The sequence below is a fragment of the Dendrobium catenatum genome, unplaced genomic scaffold (genome assembly GCF_001605985.2).
Source record: "Dendrobium catenatum unplaced genomic scaffold, ASM160598v2 fragScaff_scaffold_1344, whole genome shotgun sequence".
In the NCBI taxonomy this organism is placed as follows: domain Eukaryota; kingdom Viridiplantae; phylum Streptophyta; class Magnoliopsida; order Asparagales; family Orchidaceae; genus Dendrobium; species Dendrobium catenatum.
In genome coordinates, this window is record NW_021319806.1 from 394,855 (window position 1) to 420,103 (window position 25,249).

Genomic DNA, 25,249 nt, shown 5'->3' on the forward strand with positions numbered 1-25,249 from the left:
TTATACATTCAACATTTTATAATACAAAAAAAAAATTAATCAATTATTAAGAAGATTGCAAACATGAATAAACTCATAAAATAACATAATTTACCCACTTTGATCTTTTAGTTTGTCAATCCTTGACTCAACCTCAGTCTCAAAATTTCATCCTTGTTGAATTCCTTGAAAAACTTGTACCACTTGATTTCTTTCTTTCCTTCTTCTAAAATTGCCATAAAATAATTTTAATAATTTTATTCTACAAAACCTAACAAAAGTGTATGATAAGAAAAAAACACTTACAAAAGAGGATTATTCCGACCCAAAATCCTTCTTCTTTCTTTCCCAATTTCTTTCTCTCCGTTTTCAAATTTATTCCTTTGCCCTTAATGAAACACTCTCGTTGTTTAAATGATTGTTTAGATCAAGAATTAGAGAAGGATTTATAGAGAAAATAAAGAATTAAAACTAACATTCTTCTCTTTCTTCCCTCGGCCTTTCCTCCCTTTTGTTGAAATTTTCTTCAAAATCTATCACTTCTTAACATTAAGAAAGGAGAGGAGTCGCTAAATCTTATCCCCAAATGTGTTGGATGGCTAAAAACGGCAAATCGAAACTCCAAAAATCTTCCCCGCAGACGTTCGATCATCCGCCCTCACCGCCCTCTGTTTTGCGAAATTCCCTTTTTCGCGAGACGTCTGTTCGCGGTTAATAGGGAGGGGGGTTCGGTCGGTTCAATTAAACCGGCCGAAAGAACCGGTCATCACAATCATCCTCCCAGTTAAACGCTGAGGGGGGCCCAGCTGCTATATCAGGGGCAATTCATTTTACCGATAACATAATGGTACATTCCTAAGCTATTGTAGGAGTTTCATGGAAGCGTAAGTTAGAGGACACTCAAAGAGTTCAAAAAACTTGCAATCGGTTATCCGCGGAGTTACACTTGGTGGAGATGCGCCGAGAAGTAGAGGACTAGGTGGCGAGATGTGAAGTGTGCCAGCGGTATAAACACTTGGCCATAACACTAGGAGGATTACTATAACCTCTAGCTTTGTTAGAGAGGGTGTAGGAGTACATGATGATGGACTTCATTGAGGGGTTTCCGCATTCGAAGGGATTTGTTGTGATACTGGTATTAGTGAATTATCTGAGCAAGTATGCACACTTCTTCCCTCTAAAGCACCCTTACATCGCGGTCTCTATGGCTATTGCTTTCATACAAAAGGTGGTGTGCTTACATATATTTTCATAATACATTGTGTCAGATAGAGAAAAGGTGTTCCTCAGTCATTTCTAGGAGTAGTTCCATTTACAGGGGAAAATCCTAAAGAGAAGCACGACATACCATCCCCAGACAGATGGCCATACGGAGGTGGTCAACATAAACGTGGAGACCTATTTACGATGCTTTGTATCGGATGTGCTGAAGAGTTGGGCAAAGTGGAGACCTATTTACGATGCTTGGGCCGAGTATTGGTACAACACTTCATACCATTCAGCGGCATAAGCCACCCTTTCAAGATTCTCCATGGATAAATCCACCTCATTTGATACATTATAAGCATAACGCTACACTATTATCTAGTGTAGATGAGTAATTAGAGGAGAGTGATAGGATATTAGAAGAGCTTAAGAGACATCTATTGAGGACCCAACAAATTATAAAGAGGAAGGCTGATGTGCACAAGAAAGAAGTATACTTCGGGAGATATGGTTTACTTGAAGCTGAGACCTTACCAACAAAGGACACTAGCCCGAAGGAGGAATGAGAAATTATCCCCATGATACTTTGGGCCTTATGAGGTTTTGGAGTGCATTAGAGCAGTAGCCCATCGACTGGGATTACCACCTTCGTTAGCATTGCACCCAATATTTCATGTATCAAAGCTGAGGCGTGCCATAGGAGATCACACGCCATCTTCACTACCCCGACTTTGAAAGAACATATGGAAGTCATTTTGGAACCCATGGAAGTAGAAGGGGTCCGCCAAGAGGAAATAGGAGCACGGAAGGTACTAATCAAGTGGAATGATTTTTTGGAGTGCAAAGCCACATGGGAGCAATAAGAGATGATCAGGAGGCAATTCTCATACTTAAACCTTGAGGACAAGATGCGTCTTTGGGGGGGAGGGGGGGGGGATTATTGATATGCCCAGCTCATACCAGCTTGGCTAAGCTAGCCCAACCTAAGTCGAACCAACCATGTGGTTGGGCGGAACTAGGGGCAACAGGAGGGGGATGTTTGGCCCTCCTTGTGGGGCCTAAGGGAGCTATTATTCATTATGTAAGTAGGAGGAATCAAAAGGGAGCTGTTTAGGAAAGTTTTCATTTAGGAAAAGAGGGCTAATTTGACTTAGAAAAGGTTTTATTTAGGAAAAAAAGGTTGATTTGAATTCCAATTTGGGAGAGAAGGAAGATTATATTATGGTTAATTGGGTTATTTTACTTTCATTATGAGATTGTGTTTGTTGTAGTTCTTTATAAAGTTGTTCCTAGCAGTGACTAGGGTTTGTAGGAGAGCCGGTCTAGCTCTTGACTAGTAAATCAATTATGTCATTGTTGGAGTCATTATTTAAAATTGTGCAATATGAGGCCCACCTTAGCGCAATTCTAGTGAAAAACGCCTTGAGGCTTACGCCTCTAACTTTTTTATGAGGCTTGCATCTCATCTTGGCTGACTAGCGTGAGGCTTATGCCTCACCATATTTGTATACTTTTTTTTGTTAAAACTAACATAAATCACGCAATTTATTATGCAATAACTCAGATAAAGATCAACTCAGTGATGACAATGCAAATAATTCCTAAGTTGTTGCCAACTATTTCAGCTTTCATTAAGAATTAAATATAAATGAGTAAATAATTGAGAAAAAAGAAAATTTGGAGTTGAACTTAATGTTCTATGATAATTTTATGCAATTTCTATATTTAATATTGTTTTGTTTTTAAAATATTTGGATTTTAATTCTATTTCACACAATTTATTACTTGTCACTTTAGATCTTGTGCAATTTTTTTATTTCAAATATATGTCAATTTGTTAATTCATAATTCAATAGAAAGTTAGTATGTCATCATTTAACATATTATTTAGATATTATATAAAAAATCACTTTTGATATTTATTATCACTTTACGCAATTTTTTGATTTTGAGGCTTACGCCTTGTCTCATGAACAAAAAAAGCCTCAATACCCCATTGCATAATTTTAAACATTGGGAGGAGTAATAAAAAATCAGCCCCATACTTGAGTTCTTGCAATTTCTTCTTATCTAATTTGTTGTATTTGCTTCAAAGTAGCATCAGTTTACCAAGAGCAAAGCTAAAGATGGGGCTGAGAGGATATCGAAGGACACCTCTAGATCGAGAGTTATCCCAAGGCCTCCTAGAATGATATGATCAAGGACGTTCTCAAGAGGTATTTGAAGAATCATTGTATTTGATTATGAAGCGTGATACCTGGATATCGCCAAGTTTCAGGATATGCAAGATTTTTGGGGTTACAAAGGGGGTGTTCCTTTCATAGTGATCAGTCACATACTCTTGAGCTTTTGCTTAACAATAATAGAAAGCAGCAAAGACCCACATAATCAGCCATAAACATGAACTATTTGATCCCAATTAAACCATCAGCTCTACTTCGAAGAGAGTTTGGACCAAAATGAATACAAGTTGGGCAAAATACACTCATGGTCAAAACCCATTTTCAACTAAAAAAAAAAAACCAATGAGTAAAAGTGAATCACTTAGCATGTTTACACAACAATAACAACAACAACAACAACATCAAGCCTTTGTCCCACTACATGGGGTCGGCTACATGAATCCTTTTTTTCCATTGTGTCCGGTTAAAAATCAAATTCTCATTTAAATCTAATATAGAAAGATCATTTCTAATATTTTCTAACCAAGTATTTTTAGGTTTACTTCTACCTTTCTTAACATAAGTCAAATCTAATACCTCAACTTTCCTAACCAGGTCATCGGAAGGCCTCTGTTTAATGTGACCAAACCATCTAAGGCGACTCTCTCTAATCTTATCTTCCACTGGAGCTACTCCAACCTTTTCACGTATATGCTCACTTCGTATCCTATCTCTAAGGGTCAAGCCACTCATTCACCTAAGCATCCTCATCTCTGCAACACTTAACTTAGTTTTATGCTTCTCTTTTAATGGCTAACATTCGGCACCATAAAGCATTGCAGGTCTCACCACCATCTTATAGAATTTTTCCTTAAGTTTGAGGGGGACTTTTCTATCGCACAATAAGTCCAATGCATTCCTCCACTTCAACCATTCAACTTGAATTCTGCTGATAATATCCCAATCAATTTCACCATCACTTTAAACAATAGATCCAAAATATCTAAAATGTGTACTCTTATTAAGGACTTGATCGCCCAAAGTCACAATCCCATCACTAGGTCTATTGCTACTAAAATTACACTCCATATATTTAGTTTTAGAACGACTCAAGTGAAAACCTTTAGACTCTAAAGATGACCTCCATAATTCGAGTTTACCTTCAACTCCCTCTCTAGTCTTATCAACAAGAAGAATATCATCAGCAAAAAGCATACACCACGGTACATCCTCTTGTAAATGTCTAGTGAGAACATCCATGACTAATGCAAAAAGATATGGACTTAAGGCTGATCCTTGATGTAATCCAACCAAAATAGGAAAACTTAGCATGGACTTAGCATGTTTACACTTAACATATTTTTCAGTTGCCCAATATGGGAGGACTAAACCTAATACTCTCATGTAACTTAACATTATTGTCATGATGACACCCAAACCATACTTCCACTTGAAGAAGGCTAAACACTCATTCATTCTGCAGGAAATTTAGCTCAAATTATTTAATTCGTTTCAGAATATGGCCTTTGAAAGCTGAAAAGCATGAAGTGACAGTACGAATGCTAAGCCCAAGTTGAGAAAAAGTTCATCAAAATCCCCTTCAAGCATGCAGCATAATTTATTACCGTAGAAACACAATAATACAGGCATGCAGTCACACCTTCAAAAACCAGTTTGCCAAATGAGCCTGGAAAAGTGCTAAATAGTTTTAAATAGGACAACATTATTGCATCAAGCTTCCAACACCTATTGATGGATTCAAAAACTAAACTGAGAAATATCTCCCAATGTGGTAACGGTACAATCACGCGGTGGATAAGCTGAGTACACTGGATATTACCAACTGGGCCACAAATAGCATGGAAATGGTGAAAATCTGATTCCAAAGTTTCTAATAGTCATTCTACATTGACCTGCAGAGAAAGAAAGAGAGATGGCTGCGGGGTGGCGAGGAGGGAGGGAGAGAGAGAGAGAGAGAGTACCCAGTGCTTTCATCGTGTACAAAGAAGATCAAGTAGCCATCATCCTCTTCAATTCTGATCCCAGCTTCACGAGGCACAAATACTGCCTCTGACCCAAATATTCCTGGTCCTAAGTCAAAAATGCCTAGCACATTTCCACCAACCTCAAGGTTTTTTTTCCCAGCTTCAGGCTTAGCATGCAGATCAAATTTTACAATGCCTTTCACCTTTGCAACACTGTCAAGGATGGTGCCATAGACATATCTCTGTTTCCTGAATTCACAAAATATCAACAAAATCATTCTAGGAATAAATACAAGCATAAAAAATAAAAATAAAAAAATCCAAGATTAACCATGAGAATTACAAAGCCAATACATATAATCCTTGGACATTTCTTTTGGTAGAAGGAAGCCAAACGACTTCCTATTCTTTACCAATAAGTAGTTTGCATTGAATAAATTGCAAAAATCAATATAAGTTAGTAATGGCTTTCAGTTTCTCCTACAGGAATAAGTGGAAATTATTTTTTCGTTTAATGGGGGTCATTTTTATTTTTAGGTGAGTCTCCCATACTGAAAATTTCATGAAAACAGTTTTACAAATCTAAGTAACGGCATTTGAGCTTTTTCATGGGATTCAATCAAAGGGTCATGCTTTACTCCTGCTTTAAGGCCTTTTAAAGGGATTTAGATATCATCACCATCATCATTAGCCTTATCCAAACTATATTGGGTCAATTTTATGAATCAACTATAATTTTTGCTTAGTCCTATTGTTAAGTACTCCATTTGTTAAACTGGGTCCTACAATTACAAAGGGTTTAGTATGCTTTTTGCAAGTCCATTTGCATAACTTCCATTTATATTTTATATATATATATATATTCATAGCCCATCTATCTTTTCTAACCCTTCCACATTGCCAAACTTTAACTTTATGTTATCATTTTTTGTGACACTCAGACTTAGTGACTCATGAGTTACCCAAAATTTAAATTCATATGGCATAATTGATAAAATTCAATTTTATAATATTCTCTAGTCTTTTTGATACACTCTTATTACATAGTTTCTGCTATAACCACCAAGCTTTATATTGAGTTGTAAGCGAAACTAAAAAGAGAAGAGAACTTAGAAAAGTCTAAAACATCGCAATCCTCAGGATCACACCATCCCTTTTCTTTCCATTAAAAGGTGATTTGTTGTACTGTTATTTGCTTTGGTCTCTTCGCACTAGCTTCCAGTCAGAAGAATTTTTCTTTTGAAACCTTCTTGCAACTTTTATGGACCCAACTTCTATATGAAAAAGAATCCTAGTGGGGCTTGGATATATAACTATGAAGCTCAAGAAATGTACTATCCTCTTACACACATTTGTAAACTCATCATTGCTTAGCAGAATTACACTTGCATTGTTCTCTTTGTTTACTTCAACTCTTTCATTCTTCACTGGATGGTCATTATGTTTGTAGTGCTTTACTAGCTTCTCCCTTGAAAGCTTGTGCTTTTTTGTTAGCTTGTGATAGTAGGCTAGCGCACTCATTTTTTCACAAATTGCTTACCTCAATTTACAATCTGCAAAAAAATCAAACTCCTGAGCTCCAATTTAGAAGATAGGGACTAAGCCGCTTGGTTACACTAAGGTTAAACTCCAATATTGTTTGATAAATTGCCATGATCAATGCATACTCTCCCAGACTCGAACTTCTGACCTACTCTATAGAGGATTGCAAATAACTTAGTTTCAAATTGAGTTGACCTTATTCCTGTTTTGATCCAAAAGACTGTCTTGTTAGATATAAGACTTAAATTAGTTGGGGTCAATTTGATATTGATCAATGACTTATTTATTTATTTATTATTGATCTATGACTTTTATTAAGTTTAAATTTCCATTTAGGTTTCAAAGTTGACTCCAATATCCTATTGTTTTGCAATCATCACTATCATACAAATGAGCAAAAAGATGAGGGTGTAAAAAGTGGGAGGGGAGTGAATAAGTCTAGGGATCTATGGGATAAAATGATTAACATAGGAAGGCACTGCTGCACAAATGAGGCTTAATTCAACAAAGGTGGAAAGTTAAAATCAACAATAATGAGGAGATAAAAGTAGGAAAAGTGAAGTCCGACAAAAGCAATAGCAACATTAGCACAAGGCGACAACAGTAACAGCAGCATCACGGTATCAAATTTGAAACACTTTGAAAATTCTTATTAGATCTTTCCCTAAGAACTAGTTGTGATCTCAGATCTATGGAAGGGCTTTATATTGTGTGATAATACCTTCAGAGATCTCATGATAATTAGATCCCTTTATTGAAAAAGTTTGTTAATTCTTGCTTAGATTCATTTTGATGAATGAATAGTTCTATTACAAATTACGATGATCCCTGGATTTTATAGTCAGATTCAAATTCACAATACATTTATTTTTTCTACTTAAACTAAAATTGCATTAGCAAGTATTTTAGAACTCAAGCAGGCAAGGTGCGTTAAGGAAATTATAGGTTTGTATTATAAGTTGTTCAAGTCACTTTTATGTATTACCTAGTGTTGTTATTCAACATATTCATTATCAACTGCAATGGAAACTTCAGGATTTCTTTTTAGTATTGAACCATGCTCCAATTCTAATTACTAACGCAAGATCCAAAAGCCTACAGATTTGAAGCACACTTGATGGAAAAAAGTGCACAAAAAATTAATATAGATGATTAGCTGGGACATTTCTTCCTCGGCATCTACATTCAAAAATCACCTGCCAGTGTAGTTCTCATTAATCCTCGGAAAATCCACTGCAGGTGCTGACAATTCCTTCTGAGTAGCTGCACCCGTTTTCAGATTAAACCTCATCTCATATCTGGAATAACAGGTTAAAATCAGAAGGGAGAACAAAAGGATATGGCAAAGCAACATTAAAATAAGTATGGAAACGTACAATTGATTTGTAAAATTTTCTAGTTTATCTTTTACAGCTCCGTTGACCATGTCCAAATCAGGATTCTCAAGTCGACAAGTAATAAGAACAACTTCATCACCTTCCTCCCAGGCATTTGCTGATAAGGACGTTGAAAAATATTACAGAAGTTACACCGATAAAGCATACGGAGAAAAAATGAGCATGCCCTATAAACAAACAAGCATGCTCACAAGGTCACGACAAGAATTCCTTGTCAATGTAGTGCAAGTAGTTGATATTTGATGTTCAATGTTCTTCAGGCTATTCATTTCAAGTACTTGGTGGAATAATTATTACCTTTAGGATCTAATTCATCTACGTATAACCGACATGAGGCATAATTTTTTCTCGGTTCAATAATTTTGTTCATTGATCTATTTCATTTATATAAATTATTATTGACTTGTTTGATGCTCTTGATTTTAATCTAAAAGAGCCATGTTGGAAATCTAATTTATGGAAATTAATTTGATTTGCTCTTCGATATTATTTGGTTCCAAATTAATAAAATTCTCGAATATTTTCAATCATCTCATTATCAATTGATTTAAACTATAGTATCCATGTTTTCATTCAAAGAAAGTCAGCCATCAAATTAATTGATTAGTTGCAATATGTGAATCCTCAATTTTTCTTTACATGAAAGTATACATCATATTAGTTGCGATAGAAAATATGACCATAAGTCATCCAGAATTCAATTGACTTTTATTAGAGCATACGATTTTACCATTATGTTGGTTAAATGTGGAGCATATTAATTAGGTAAAAGTAATGATAAATGATTCAATTTAAACATGATAGGATAAATTATGATTCTAGAACACCACAATGTGATTATTTAAATATTCAAAATTACATTCGTATGATCCTAGAAAAGTTTTAGGGCAGATCAATTATTTGATTTTTTCATCACTATGAATAAGTTAGAAGAGAGTATGACATCTCTCAATTTTGTTTGAAAAAGAAACTTGTTTATGGTTGGCTAACTCACAAATTTCATAATGAGAGGATTCATTTTTAACTCATAAAAAAGTTTTAAATACATATTTTTTAAGACATCAAAAGATGGATGTCTTAATCTAAAATGATGAAGTCAAATAGTAAATTTTTTATTAAATAGGATTAAAATAGAATAGTCATTATTGATAATATCGGATTTGTTCAGCTCTTTCAGGTAGCACAGTCCATCTTTCTTCTTAGTAAGTCCAATCTTTTTTCTCAATCCCCGGTCCTGAAATAAACAAGTAGGGTTAAATAGGACTTGGCAATTATGATCACTAGTATGTTTTTGTATGGAGATTAAGTTTGTGGATAATTGAGGTACGTAAAGAATGTTTTTGAGAGTAAGAGAGGGAGATAGGGGTATGCCCTTGGCCAGCTATTATGGTAATTGAACCATCAGCAATGATGATTTTCTTATCACTCAGGCAAGAGGTGTAGTTGATGAAGTGGGTAATAGAGTGTTTCATGTGATCTGTGGCTCCTGAGTTAAAAATCCATAAACCTTTCAAATGATTTTTAGAGACACTTAATCCAATAGATATAGGACACTTGAAAGTGCAAGAGAAGAAGATGCGGGTCATTTTTTAAGGAATAACAGGAGTTGATTTAGTTTATCAATATCTTCTTTGTTGAGCTCTCTGAAGATGGATTGTGTTCTGGGTTGGGCTAACTTATTGTAGTGTTAGCTTGTGATGTCCCCTTTTGTCCGCTTCTTTGATTTCACTCCTTACTTGGGGCTTTCCATGTAACTTCCAACAGGTTTCTTTTGTGTCTTGATTTCTTGCAATAGCTGCACTAAAGGGAGTCTTTGTTTTTAGATTTTGAAAATTCCCTGCCTCTTTCTTTCCATAGCGCCTCTTTGATTTTCACCATTGTTGAACCTTCTACTGCCTTTGATTCTAACATTACCCCCCGTCGGCTTTCCTCAGCACAAATGAGAGAAATATTCTCATTTAGTGAAGATGTCTCCTCTTTGTCAAGGATCTGAACTCTAACCTAGTAAAACTCTGCATTTAATCCTTAAAGAAAGTTATACACTCTCTCTCAATAAAGCTTTTCATAATAGCATCATCTTTTGGACACTTGGTTTCTATACATCTGTAATGATCAAGTTCTTACCACAATCCTTGAAGGAGAGTGGTATATTCAATCACGATCTTGCTTCCTTGTTTTGTGCTTCTCACCTTGACCTTAATCTCTAAGACTTGAGTAGCATCTCAAACTTTTGAGAATGTTTGTCTGGCATCATCCCATGTCCTTTGTAGTACACAGGAAAATAAAAGTATCATTAATTTATGGAGTCATAGAATTCTACAGCCATAACATAATCATGAAGTCCGCTTCATCCCATGCCCAAAAATTAAGATCTCCTTCTTGTGGTCCTACTCCAAGGAGATGATTCATCTGTCATTTTCCTTTCAAGTAGGGCTTCTCAAATTGAGGCCACTTCAAGTAATTCTTCCCATTTAAGCGAAAGAAAGGTTGCATATTTTGGAGGCCTCTTCTTCCTTAGTGCATCATAGAGTCCTCTATTTGATTAAAGCTTTGAGAGGAATTTGCTTTAGACATTGCAGTGACAAAAGGTAACGATGAAGGCAATATCAAGGAGGGAAGCAATGAAGGCTGCATTGGTTATAGATATGATAGCAACAACAAGGCAAGGCCGATAATGAAGGCACGATAGTAGGGGAAAAATCTCAAAAGTCCGGCAACGACAATAAAGGCTATAATACCATGTTAAAATCATAGAATTGGAGGGGGAAAAGGCTTAATTTTATTGGACAAAGTTATCCCTATTTATAGATCTATACAAGATATCTTAATAAGGAAATAAATAATCACGGAATAATATATAATTGCCCTAACATAATCCTTCCTAAATCAGCCAACGAAATCTGTAAGGAGATTGGTGTGATCCAGGTAAGCCTCCCATGGATCCCCATGTTGGACATGGGATCAAGAGCCAAGGGGGATCCCCATGTGGGCCATGAGATCAAGAGTCAACGGATGGCTATGATTTAACAATAAATATTAAATTTATTTAAAAATTACATAAATGTCATCATAATGATGCAAATATGTGATAAAAATAAAGATAAGTACTTAATGAAACATGGGACATAAAGAAATATCTTCTATTATTTTAAAATTAAATGCCTCCAATATTTAAGTAACTACTCTTTTGTAGCCATAAGCAGAATTCAAACAATCCTTGAAACTTTGTGAATCAAATTATATAAATATATTGCAAGTTATAGTGGACATTATTTAATACAACAACACTCACAAATCAAGGAATTTTAGGAGTTACAAGGTTAAGTTAGAGTTAATGAATTTAAATAATTTTTTTAAGTCTAAATTATTTATATTTGTCATTTGAATAAAAATAAAAGTTGATAGATTGATCAAAAGATAAGAACCGGGGGTTTATCTAAACCGCAATTAGTTTACTTATTCAACCATTGGTTGTAACCATATTATCAAGAAAATTTGAACTAGTTGGCCGATTTGGTTTTTAAAACCTTGGTATTAAGGTAAATTTGTTGGAGAAAAATTTGTCCATGTTGGGCATTTTAAAGAAAATCACATAAACAACACATACAATATTAATTTTTATGCAATTATTTATTTTCCTTTCCATTAATTAATTCATATATTTGTTATTTCTGTTTTGTGGACATGCATAGAAAGGTTATATTTTATTTTTTTAACATTAGGTTAGTTTATTTGGTTAAAAGACTTTCAATCTTGATTTGCTTTAGACTAATTCCCACAAAATAAATTGAGAAGATTATGATGGATAGCAGTATATCTTCATCTTCTTAGCATATTAAGAGTTTGTATTGTTTGGACTACTATTGGGATTGTTATCAAGTGCCGGTTTTAGATTTATTCATTAAAAAAGCAAAGGGCTGTGATGGGGTATGACTTGCGGGTTGTGTAGGCATGCAGTTCACTATAAGACAACTGCTCTCTATTGGGCATCAATAACTTGGACTTATCTTTGGTTTAAACGGTTAAATGACGCAATGATTGCTCCCACCTCAAAAATGCAAGCAAGTTTGTGGTTCCTGCGCCTATTTTTTGCGAGTTCTGTTTTGGGCAATGAGATTTGCATGGATATTTGGAAATTTAAAATTAAGATTCCTTATTCTATTTTATCAATATAAATTATTATTGGCTCATTTATTGCTCTTGATAAAAAAAGTAACACAATGAAAATATAATATGTATGAGTTAATTTGAATTGCTCATTGATTTTATTTATTTTCAATTTCTTATTAAAATTCTTAAATATTCTCGACCATTTCATTATCAAATGGCCTTAAACTCTAATATTGCCTATTTTCATCTAAAGAAAATGTATCATTGAATTAATTGGTTACTTATGATTTACGAATCATCAATCGTTTTGCATGAAAGCATATTACACATTACATTAGTTGTATTTAGAAATATAACCCTGCGTCACTCGTGCCCTTAAGCAAATCATACAATGATGCTTACCTCATAATCAAGATCCAAGTTCATACTATATGCCAAATTACCAGGAGTTAAATAATTAGAAGAATTAATCAAGGTTCCAGGTTCAAAGACAAATGTGGCTAGATCTGATAATAACAAACAAACATAGAGCAGAAAGTAGATCAACTTGACTAATTGCAAAATTAGATATTGAAGAAGGACAACCATCAAATAATAATTGAACAAACAAAAAGGTGCGGAAGGTCAATGACCAATAGACCTGATCTGAAAAAATCATACGCATATAGAGAAGAAATAACGTCAACTTTAGTCATTGCACCGATTACATCTAGAAAAAGGAAGATGTAATTTTCAAAAACAGTATTTCATAGGTTAATGTACATGTTCAGAGCATAGAAAAAATAGAGTATTTCATAGGATAAGTGTCTGTAATTGAGCATGTTAATTGAACAAGCTCACGCCTCTTACTATCCCATAGGAATTTTAGATTTACAGTGTTTTGTCCATCATTTTAGGACCCTATAATGGAGGGTTTCACATTAAGTTAACAGCTGGTTCAAAGGAACTCCTGAATCTTTCTCATATTGTACTTTGGTCAAACTAATATTCATGCAAAAAAGGTAATCGATAAAAATACAAAGCTAAATCCACATATTAAAAGTCCCCAAAGTTCCACCTACTCTTTAACTTGCAGGTCTATTACTTCTAAAGTTTTGCAAAGACATGTTCACCTTTTACATATGAGACAGTTCCGTGCCTTCTACATTCCTAGGATGGACCATAGGCATTATGACTAAATAAAAAATAAAAAATAGGCATTATGACATTTGGGTAGGTGGGGACGGGTGGCTGTGCAGGTATTTCTAAAATCAGTTCTCCATCCATGTCTATCCATGTGTGGGGCTCAATGTTACTCTACTCAAATAAAAGAGACAAAATAATAGTATTTTCAAAAGGCAAGAAGAGAAGTTGTATAAAAAATTTAAAAGTAAATGTATACATTGAATTCCAAAATTTATGAACCTATAAATAAGTTTCTCTATGCATGAGTGATAACATATAAATTGCTAGCTCCGTCAGAAATAAAATTAACACCTTGGCAAATTCATCAGAATTACCATTATGGAATATGAAGCAATTAGGAAGATCAAACCATCTAATCAGTTGTTCATCTTTAGCATATCGTGGAAGCACACCAAATTTTGCTCTCTTTGTAGGATCAAATGTAAATATCAACTTTCCCTTCACCATTTCCTAAAAAAAGGGCAAAATTCTTGGGAATTTATAACTATTAAAAAAAGTTACAATATTGCTTTGTAGCAAATCTTAAAGAAGGCAAGTAATTTGAACAAAAGAGACTTTCTATCAATCCAGCTCCTAGTTAAATGAAAAGCAAATTTTCTAATTAAAAAACATATAAGGGTCATATTGGAACTTAATCACCTTTGGTCGGAAATACAAAGGAAGGTCCATGAAAATTGCATAATTCTCGGTGATGGCAAAGTCATGCATCATAATAGGTTCTGGAATTGTTATTGGCACTGGATTGTGCATAACACCATCCTTTGTAATGACACGATAAGTAACATATGGTGATGTTTGCGAATAACCAAATGTAAACATCTCATCTGCATCCAACAAAATAGAGGATGAGCATTAACTCTGCCAATGAAAATTAAGGGGGCTATAGTATCATTCTTACCAGTGAATGGATCAACTTTTGGATGAGCAGTAAATGAGTGTGCAAGCCTCTTATCATAATCCTGCATTCCAAGAGTTTGCAGGTCTCCATCTTCTAAGACTTTGATAACATCTGCAAGATGCAAATAACAACTGCTAATTCCATATAGATCAAGTTCTGAAACTCCCAACAATTCAACGAGCAATTCAGATATAACAACCAATGAGTTTTGAAGTGCCAAACAGATAAGACAGGTTACAGAGTCTTTATAATGCTTACAAGGTTTATCAGCTTCGGACAAAGCCAAAAGTTTACCATGATGGTAAATCAGAGCAGTATTGCCTGAATAATATAAGATAACTTGGTGAATCACAAAAGCATTAGCGTAGTTCTAAAACAACATTTGAGCAACCCCGTCATGAATTCTGATGAACAGTGTGAAAATCTACAATTACATAATATCTTACTAACCAACCTCACATCATGCGATCAACAAGAAGCATATTAACCCACCTGTTCCTGTTCCATATGAAGCATCCAGTACTTTGAGTTTTACCCTAAGAAGTTGCATCTGAACCATAAATAGACCAAATAATCCTTTGAGGTCTCCAATCTAGAGGAACAGAAGCACCATCATAAGTTTTGCAAAAATTTCACCTTGATATGGAAAAAAGTCACAATTTGGTGCACAAAATTTTGAATAAATTGAAAATAATACTTATCATAGGTGCATCTTTTAAGTACAGCAAAGAAATTAAAATGAAACATACCGATTTCATAATTATTTATGGTTTAAATTTGGAATGAACTAACCAGAAATTAGATCTTTCTGATTGCATTATGTAAACTGCTCCTCGGAACTCAATAGAACAATAGGAAGAAAAGGATGAAGAAGATCCATTTTTAGGATTTCAGAATTTACCTTCATAAATTTTGCTCCTCCAAAATATTCTTCTTGCTTAAGCTTGGACGTCTTAACATACCTAGAAACATAAGTTGCTTTTCCTTCTTTGATACGCAGACCATGAATCATTCTGCGGTGGTTATCAAAAATTAATTAAAAAAAAACAATTAATATTCACTTATTTCCTAAAGACATGAAATCTTAAAATACGTTAATCTTCAAAAAGCAATCAAACAGATTCTGGTAGTTACTTCCCAATGCGGGTCTACTATATCACATAATAAACTTCAATAAAGTTAATGCATTAATGCTAAAACCAAATGCATTGATTTGTATAATCATACTAACATCCCCTACACAATGTTTTTGATCATGCATATGATCTAGAAGTTGGAGCTAACCTTATTGATTCCAAATAGATCTAAGGGTCCTGGTTGTGGGCTCCGAAAATTCGGCCCCGGCCTCCGCCCGCTGTTGTTTTTTTTTTCTTCGGGGGAGTTTTAACAGAATTAAGTTCCGGGGTAAATTTTGGAAGGCAGATGGGTTTGTAGATAAGACACTACCCAGAGATTTCTCCCTCATTTTGCGAGGACTTTATGATCTGAGTTCTGATTTCCTATAGGCGCAAGCCCCTATAGTTAATTACCCCTCCCAATAACGATAGAGAACTTTCGATTAAGGATAGTCATCAATCAGATACGTATAAATACATGTTATCTGGAATATAGTAGCAGCATGGGTTTGAGAGTTGAAGAGCTTGGAAATGGTTGAGAATTTGAAGGTTTGATATTTAAAATTGAAAATTTCACCATCTTATACTTAAAGTGGATGGTGGGGGAATGGATGATGGACCCGATCAAGATCCCATGGTTCCGTCGTTCCGGGCCATCGTGATCCTTGGTCTACTTAGTCAGAGGAGGTAGTCGACCCAACCTGACAGAAGGATCCTTGTCGGCAGCCATAGGTTGCTTTGTCCAAGGGGACCTCGTAGACCTAGGGTGGATATTTGCCTAAGGGGACAAATTTGAATCCACCTTAGCTAACAGAGGGCTTTGTACCCTATCGATCATATCCTATTGATTCATATCTCAAGGATTTGATGTCATTAAGGATCGTATTGGCTCTGGCCATAACCAGTATTTCGTGGTGCCATTTGACGACAAAATCACTCGGTTCAGAGGGCCCCGGGTCATAACCGTTTATCCTGCGGTGCCATTTGGCGGCAAAACCGCAGGTTAGAGGACACATACCACGTCCTTACTGGCAGGAGATTGTTTGAGAATGGATCCAAGTGATATTTTCGACTAGGCATTAGCTCTATGTGAGCTGAAGTAAATTTTAATTTGTCCACCCTGGCAAACCGTTGCGGAGAGCGAATAGATTTTGCTTTAAGTGATTTAATGGTCGAATTTCAATCTTTAAATATTCATATTTTTAAGATTTTGGGAATTGAAGTGGAGTTTTGATGGGCATTTGGGTGACATTTTGAATATCTTGAAATGGACCCCTCCGGTTGGGATTTGCATTCAACATGGCCATCATCGGGGTGACTGGGGTCATTCAGGAATTTCATTAATTAGAGTCAACCCTGTCTGCTACTCGACAAAGGATCAGGTCCCTAAGCTTCATGGTTTTATTAATGAATTTTTCTTTGTTGAAGGCCTTGAAGGCTTTATATGAACGTATAAAATAAATATTCCGGTCGATATCCGGACCATATATCTGTTTAATAGTTCGACCCGTGTCAACTCCTATCTACCTGCATAGAAGGAGCGGGCTCGAACTACGTTCATTTATAAACCCGCGCAGCATCCCTAGACGTCATATGTGTACCAATAACACGCTCACCAGGACCCATGCAGGTGTTGTGATTGCATTTACCCCTTGTGTACCTATGTGTATACAAACTACGATGCATGTACCGGGGTATTTTGGACATATTTAGAGACGCCTTCTGTCCGCTTGCACAGATGTTGCGGATCATGTAGCGTGACGTAGCAACTTTTAGATTGAGTTGTTTGCTGCTTTGTACATGCAGACTATCGTGCATTGCTTATTGCTTTCTGCAAGTGGATTGTAGTGCACTAACGAGTCTCCTGCTTCTGGATATAGTTGAATCATAGCGTTGTCACCCGATTGCAATGAGATATTTCATTGTTCTAATGGACACTCCCTTTTTTCATTCACCGGGAGGGTCCTTCTGGACTTTGAAATTAATGATCGCTGCTTTGGAAAGAACTCCTTTCAGGATCTTTAGTATAGTTGACTTATTGTTTTTTATATTTGTAGATGCAAGCACTGTTTTCTTCTTAAGTGCAGGATCAAGAAGAAATTTTGAAACACCATGAAGTTTAATTAGAATTTACTCAAACATCCCCTCCATTCTGCCAAGTGTCCTTTTTCGTACATCGAGTTGTCTTCATATCTGACGACCTTTGTAGCATCTCAATCACCACTGTTGTAGGTGATATATGTACTTATGTCCACAAGGGTTCGTTGTACTTACGATTACCCACTGTTGTTATGCACAAGCGGCTCGTGTGTATTTACAGGGACCCTTTGTATTCACTACGACTTCTTGGAAATATTCGTAAAAGAACCATTGTCCTTGCATCACATCCACCTTTCACCAATCTCAGGTGGTTTTTTATGATTGCGCTTGTTTGTAGGGGAGGGTCCTCCACTATCGAGTGGTAGTATTGCCATCTCAATCTACAAGCAAAATTGCTAGTGTTGGCGATCTCAACAATGCATATAGGACACACACATGCATTCTGCAACCATTTATTGTTCTTGCAGGTATGGCTCATTTGACCTCGTATGTCAAATCATTTCACCTGTTTCAAAACTGAGTAGAGAAATAAAACAGAGAAACTAATAAAGCTTGAATAATGACCAGATTTCAAAATAATAAAGAGCACGAATATGTCATCATAACAAGAAGAAACTTGTTCGATTGTTCCACTGCCGAATCTGAAGAATTAAGACATTCCATCTTCTTCAGGCTTTTTTTCAGTTCAATCTACTAACAGATGAAATCCAAAATGTAAAGCAAAGTTCAAAAGTAAGAAATATCCAGTATGACATGTAGTTCAAATAAAGAATGCACAAAAACAGAACCTATTAAATGAAAGTTCGTGCAAATTCTTTGGAAGTAAGATGATTGGAGCACATACCCATCTCCGTCAAACCTGCCAAATGAACCAAAAGAATGTTTTGTAAGTTTGTTTGCATCTGTAGAGCGTATAACTTACAAATATATTTAAGCACCACTAATGCATCCACTAGTCCCTTTTAGCAAGTCCTTTTATATAGCACATTAAGTATACATCTCACTCTAACTGTCAAAACACCTCAGAAGTAACAGGCAGAAGGGATAGAATTCCACTATGAGATTACAGTACACCAATTGATGCACCGACACTTCTCCTCAAAGAGGCGTGCAATGTCCGACACCGTATCCAACAAGACACACGTCCAACACTCCTCCAACACGTGTCAGATACACCGAAAACGTGTCCAATTAAAAAAAATATTAAATACAAATTGGACACGCGTATCTTAAATATTTTATGAATTTTTAAAAATATAATTTCATGTATTTAAAATTTTTACTTATTTAAAATATAAAAATTAAACTTCTTATTTCTTATCCACAACACTAAATCAATCACCCTCTCAATATCGATGATAACACCCTCTTAATATTGATGCCCAATATTTATTGCATAACATCAATTCCGGACTCTTGACATCTCATCTCTCGATAACTAATAAACTGCATAGACGTCCGACTCTCGATATCCTAATATTAATCATTTTAAGCAGAAATTCTAGTTAAATGATTTATTATTTCTAAATTATTTTTGAAATTCTACTTATTCAATTTTTATACACTATTTTTAAAATATAAAAACTATAATACCGTGTCCTATATTTTTAATAATTGACGTGTCACGTGTCCGTGTCGTGTTTGTGTCGCCGTGTTCGTGTCTGTGCATCATAGCAGTACACTATAAGGGGTAGAATTTCACTATGAATGCATATTAATACAAGAGACTTACATTGTTCGGCTTTGTAGCTTATATCCACGGTGTAGTAAGGGATAGAATTCTATTATGAAAAAGAGATAAAGGTACAATGTATGGAGAAGATCCACTTCATCTTGGGGTAAGACTCGACACTTGAAGTACAAAGGAGAAGAGAAGTGAAGAGAGTTGAATCATCTTATACATTAAGTTCAATCTCACCAGTGGCATGATGATCTACTAGGTTCTTGGTTAGACATATTAAAGAGGAATAAAGCCACTTATTGACTCTTCAAAAGGACATTGTAATCATCTAAAAAGATATAGGGGCTGTTTGGTAGAAGGATTTAGGCTGGATTTGAGCGAAATCCAGCCAAACGGCCTAAAATGCAAAACCAAATCTCACGGCAAACGAAATCCTCCATAGACGGAAAATTCGGCCGATTCGCTCTAAATCCCGGATTTCCGAAATCCTGTATTTTGCCGGATTTACGAAATCCATGGTACTAGAGGAAGAATCCGCTCAGTAAATCATGCTCTATAGCCAAACAATCACATGAGATTTAAGAGGATTTATCATGAATGTTACCAAACAGTTTTCAGGATTTAAGCCTCTCAGGATTTTCGAAATCCAGATTTAGAGGATTTATGAAATCCTATTTAAATCAAATCCAGGATGCTACCAAACAGCCCCATAGGATAACTTTTTCCCTTTAGCAATAGACATTAATGCATAGAGGACATGTGTCAACTCCTAATAGTTATCAGATGGATTGTGCCCTGGCAAGCTCAAAAGTGAGTGATGTGTATCAGACCTAATGTTGATGGTCTGATTGGTGATCTAGAGCACCAGTGGTGTTGCAAATAGGATTTCAATCTCTAAAGTTTTTAGCATTGACAAGCACAAGGCAATGACCTTAAGATAATGGGAAGCCGAAGGCTCGCTGGCAAAGAAAGCTCTCAATGGGACCTGCTGGCTGGAAAATAGATGGGTGTTGCATCTTTGGAGGAGTTACAAAGGATTGGGTTATTACTAAAAGTATGCAGGGCGACATTAGAGGAGTCGTGGTAATTGAGCCAACAAGGCATCATATATTGACCGGAAGTTGGAAAAGCAGATTGAGGGCTGTCCGATGAGGACCACAAAGGTTTCATTGGGTTAAGAACCGAAAGGCATTGATTGGATAAGGTGACCAATGGTCGGAATATCACCAATAAGCTAAAGGCCCCTGGTGAAGGCCATGAACATTGGTTGGTAGAGTGATCCAGATTAAGCTATAAGCTTGAAAGATGATTTGTTAAGGTTAACGGCAGTTGGGTTGGCCATAAATCAGTTCACGAAGAGCATCTAGAATCATGAGGTGCGCTAAGAGGACAGTTTGGGCAACAAATATTTCAATCCAAAAAAAGTTGGAGTTAAGGGAAAACCAAAAAGTCTCTTGTTTGGTTGGGCCAATAGTTGGAGGGATTGACATGTAAAGTTATTGGAGTTTCTTTTGGATTGAGCCGCCAGGTTTAACTGATCCAAAGAGCTTGGCAATGACTTCTTTAAAGGTGCCAGTTGTCTAACATGTGTATAACCTTGAATGCATATAAAAAATTAGGTTTTATAAATTCTCTTATTTTAAATGCTATAAGTATAATTTTTTGAAATGACAAAGGTGACCAATTTTTTACCACCTGAACTTGACATGTAAAGTTATTGGGATTGGTTTTGGGTTTGGTAGCGGTCAAGTTCTTCAATACTAACGAGATAATTTATGAGCTTCTAGAAATTGCTCCAATGGTTCATTTTCCAATAGCGAGAGATATATCTAGCAGTGCCACCATCAGTAAAGGCACTAGGATATGATGGGGATAGTTCGACAGAAGTAGTGACGATGAAAGAGATTTGGTGGCTATAAGTGACCTAATATTGGCATATTGTTTTGCCATCCCTAAGATGGCCAATCAAGTAACCATACTAAGAAAACATTGCATAAAGAAAAGCCTAATGGTGGTAACTAGATTAGGTATGTCGGAAAATGAGGCCTTGAACAATCAATTCCTCAAAACATTTTCCATGTCCGCTATAGGATAAATTAAACTCACGCCAAGTCGTCAATCGCTTAAGGAACAAGGGGGAAAGGGAAATACCAAGAATGTTAAGAATATTTCGGCTATTTCAGCTCCACTACCTCTGCCTTAAAGCTGACAAACTGCGACCACTGCTCTACTGATCTACAGTGCTTGCCGCCACCTTCTCTAAATCTCCATATGAGCTCCTCTACCTTACTCCACCTTTGTAAACTCAGCTTCGCACATTTGGATATCATTGTTTCCCTAGGCTTAACCCTATGCTCCTCGCCAATTAGCACCCAGCTCTACCCCTTGCATTTTCCTAGGCTATGCTATTCAATAAAAAGGTTATAAGTGCTATAATCCCACCGCTGGAAAAATACATGTCTCTCGTCATGTTACTTTCGATGAAACAAACTTTCCATGTATTTCCACACACCCCATGCTGCCACCCCTCAAACCACATCTGTTGCACCCCTTTTCCCTCTTATAAATTCCCCAATTACCAAAACACCTCCTCCTACCAATTCTGCTCCACATATATATTCTACAACATCATCCACCAATTATTTCGCCTCACCTATAATCTCTGTGTCTTCCACAAATTCCCCAATGTTCCCAAGCTCCTCCTCTCAACTCCCTCCTCCACCAGTTACACAACCTCATCACCCCATGGTTACTCACCTTCACACAGATTCCCTTAAACCATGCATCATTCTTGATCTTCATCACACTGTTCAGTCCACTCATACCTGCTATATGGCTACTAGCAAATTCCCTAAATGGGGCACTTCCATGTCCGCAGAATTTTGTGCACTTCAAGCACAAGGCACCTAGTCACTTATGCCACCTCCCACTAATCAACAAATTATCAATTGCAAATGGATTTACAAAATTAAACGCCTCGCTGATGGCTCCATTGCTCGCCATAAAGCTCACCTTGTTGCACAAAGTTTCAAACAAGAATACGGTGTCAACTACCACGAAACCTTTAGCCCCGTCGTTAAATTTCCTACAATTCGTCTCTTCCTCATTGTTGCACTCCACCATAATTGGCCAATACTTCAACTAGATGTAGTCAACGTCTTTCTTCACGGCAAACTTGACGAAAGTATCTACATGACCCAACCTCAAGGATTTCAATATCCCCATAACCCACATCATGTATGCCTTCTCCACAAAGCCATTTATGGCCTCAAACAAGCCCCTCGCTTATGGTTTGCCATGCTATCCTCCTACCTCACTACTCAAGCTTTTACAGTCAGTTCCGCTAACCCTTTCTTTTTCCTACTTCACAAAGAAAACATTTGTGTATCTATCTTTATCTATGTTGATGATATACTAATCACTTGCAATGACTAAACCTTCATCTCTTCTCTTATTCACAAACTTCAACTTAAATTTAAAACATGCAATGATGGCCAACTCTCATGTTTTCTTGACATTGATATTACTCGACATCTTACTGGATATCACCTATCCCATAAATCCTACATCCAAGAAATCCTATCCAATGTTGATATAATTACATGCAAACCGTTAACTACTCCTCTCCCATCTAAATTACCCTCTGATCCAACATTACAACTTCCGTTCAACCAACCTGCACTTTTCCGCCATCTTGTCGGTTCATTAAAATACTTGGTCTTCCACAAGACCGGACATCGCCTTTGCTTTAAATAAACTATGCTAACATATGCATCAGCCACTACTTATACATTTTCAACTCCTTAAACGGGCACTTTGCTATTTGCAAGTCACGCTATACTATGGTTTTTTCCTACCAAAAACCAAGCTCCATCTCTCTGCCTTTTCTGATTCAGGTTGGGTTGGTGACTCTATAGATCGCAAATCCACTACAAGTTATTATATTTATCTTGGGCAAGCTCTCATCACTTAGTACGTAAAAAAATAATCCACGGTTGCAAGATCCTCCATGGAAGCTGAGTACCACTATCTTATCGCTACTGCAACTTATCTAATTTGGATTCGCCGCCTCTATCGGGGCTTCCACATTCAGCTTAATACAACTCTCATATTTTGTGATAAAGTTTCGGCTATGTCCGTAACCTGCAATCTGATATTTCATGCCCGCAACAAGCATGCAGAGTAGGGGTATCAATATTTGACACAACCCGAAAACCCGACTCGAACCCAACCTGAAAATTTCGGGTTTGGGCCAACCCGAACCCGAAATGGGTTAGGCTCGGGTTCAACATTTTGACCCGTTTCAAAAATCAGGTAGGATTCGGGTTGACCCTTTGACCAGAAATTGACTCATTTTTTACCCGAAAACCCGATTTTGTCTCGGTAACCCGAGATTGACCCTTTTTAACCCGTTTTTTACCCGAAAAGTGAATATTGACCCATTTTTGGACTCGAAAACTAATAATTTTTTTGTTGGAAATGGGTCATTCGGGTTGTGTCAGGTTGACTCGGACCTAAAGCAAGTCAGGTTCAGGTCCGAAAAACCGGCCCGTTTTCAAAAACGGGTAGGGTTCGGGTTGACCCGAATAGTGCCGGGTCAGTTTGGGTTCGACCCGAACCGACCTGAAATTGACACCCTTACTATAGAGATCGATCATCACTTCATTCGTGATTGCATTCAAGCTAAGCATCTTGATATTCATCACATATCCACATTAGATCAAGTTGCAGATATCTTTACAAAGTCACTATCAACAACAAGACTTCATACTCTTCGCAACAAGTTAATGGTCGTTCCGCCCATCAACTTGAGATACAATGATAAGAATATTCTTCAAGCTGCAGACCGCAACCACTATTATGTCGATCTATAGGGCTTGTTGTCACCTTCTCTGCTCGTCAACAACTCTTTTCACTTTATGTAACTACCTAGGGTAGTTTAGTCTTTTCATTATCTGCTTGCACCTATGTATATATACACTAGTTTATGCCACAATAAAAGCCTAGTGTTACATTCTCTTCTCTGTGTTGTATACTTCTTCTATGTTTACACTGTTTACTGAAATGCACGTTGGCATTCAATACACAGGATTCAACAAAGAATAGGTGTCATCTTGCAAGAGGTTCCAATGGAAATCGAAGTGAAAAAGTTATCAACAAATACCCTGAAGTTTCAACCTTCTAGCTTGGGTTATGCCGGTAGCAAAGCCTACAATGCCACCAAATAAGAAGTAGCGTCAAAGTAAATGTACTTGCAGGAATGTAACTTCTAATACCAAAAGATGATGGCATTAACTTTCCTATAAGTTTCAAGCAGTTTTCTAATGGATAGCCGGTTGGAAATGACCAAAAAAAATGGCTAAAACGGTCGTTGGAACAATTACGACCACTCCACCGATGGATAAAGGCCACCAAAAATACCGGCGGATGGTTTGCCTCATTGGCCCCAGGCGGTATTTCCAGAGTCCTTTTTCCACAAATAAAATCGCTAGAATTACATACACGCCAATCAGACGCCAATCGGCCGCCAATATTTTCAGCAACCTTTTCCCACTGATAAAGTCACTAGAACATCTAATTTTCAACAGTTTTCAGCTGTCAATATTTCCAACAACCATTTCACTAGTAATCTGTTGAAAATGTTTTCAAGCAACAAAAAGTCTTTATCCCACTATGTGAGGTCGGCTATATGAATCTTTTTTCTCCATTATATTATATTAAAAGTCAAATTCTCAATTAAATCTACTTAAAAAAAGGATATTTTTAATACTTACATCTACCTTTCTTAATGTTGACCTCGATTTTGCCCAGACATGGGCATAATAGGTTGAGCCAATCTGCCCTCCCATCGACCCGTTCGTGTCGAGCGTAGAGGCCTACGATCGTTTT

The 25,249-nt window shown here is 36.5% G+C and overlaps 1 protein-coding gene across 1 annotated transcript in view; it reads right to left on the reverse strand.

Moving 5' to 3' along the window:
* LOC110097732 (carotenoid 9,10(9',10')-cleavage dioxygenase 1) overlaps positions 1–25,249 on the reverse strand; it is a 41,354-nt gene that overhangs the window by 12,710 nt on the left and 3,395 nt on the right. The window contains exons 3-12 of the mRNA XM_020824279.2: positions 18,524–18,538; positions 15,366–15,477; positions 14,957–15,056; positions 14,723–14,785; positions 14,465–14,575; positions 14,206–14,390; positions 13,881–14,016; positions 8,251–8,368; positions 8,071–8,172; positions 5,330–5,581 (exon numbers count right to left, since the gene is read on the reverse strand). Of these exons, the coding sequence (XP_020679938.1) occupies positions 5,330–5,581; positions 8,071–8,172; positions 8,251–8,368; positions 13,881–14,016; positions 14,206–14,390; positions 14,465–14,575; positions 14,723–14,785; positions 14,957–15,056; positions 15,366–15,477; positions 18,524–18,538 (1,194 nt within the window). The remainder of the gene's footprint in view (positions 1–5,329; positions 5,582–8,070; positions 8,173–8,250; positions 8,369–13,880; positions 14,017–14,205; positions 14,391–14,464; positions 14,576–14,722; positions 14,786–14,956; positions 15,057–15,365; positions 15,478–18,523; positions 18,539–25,249) is intronic.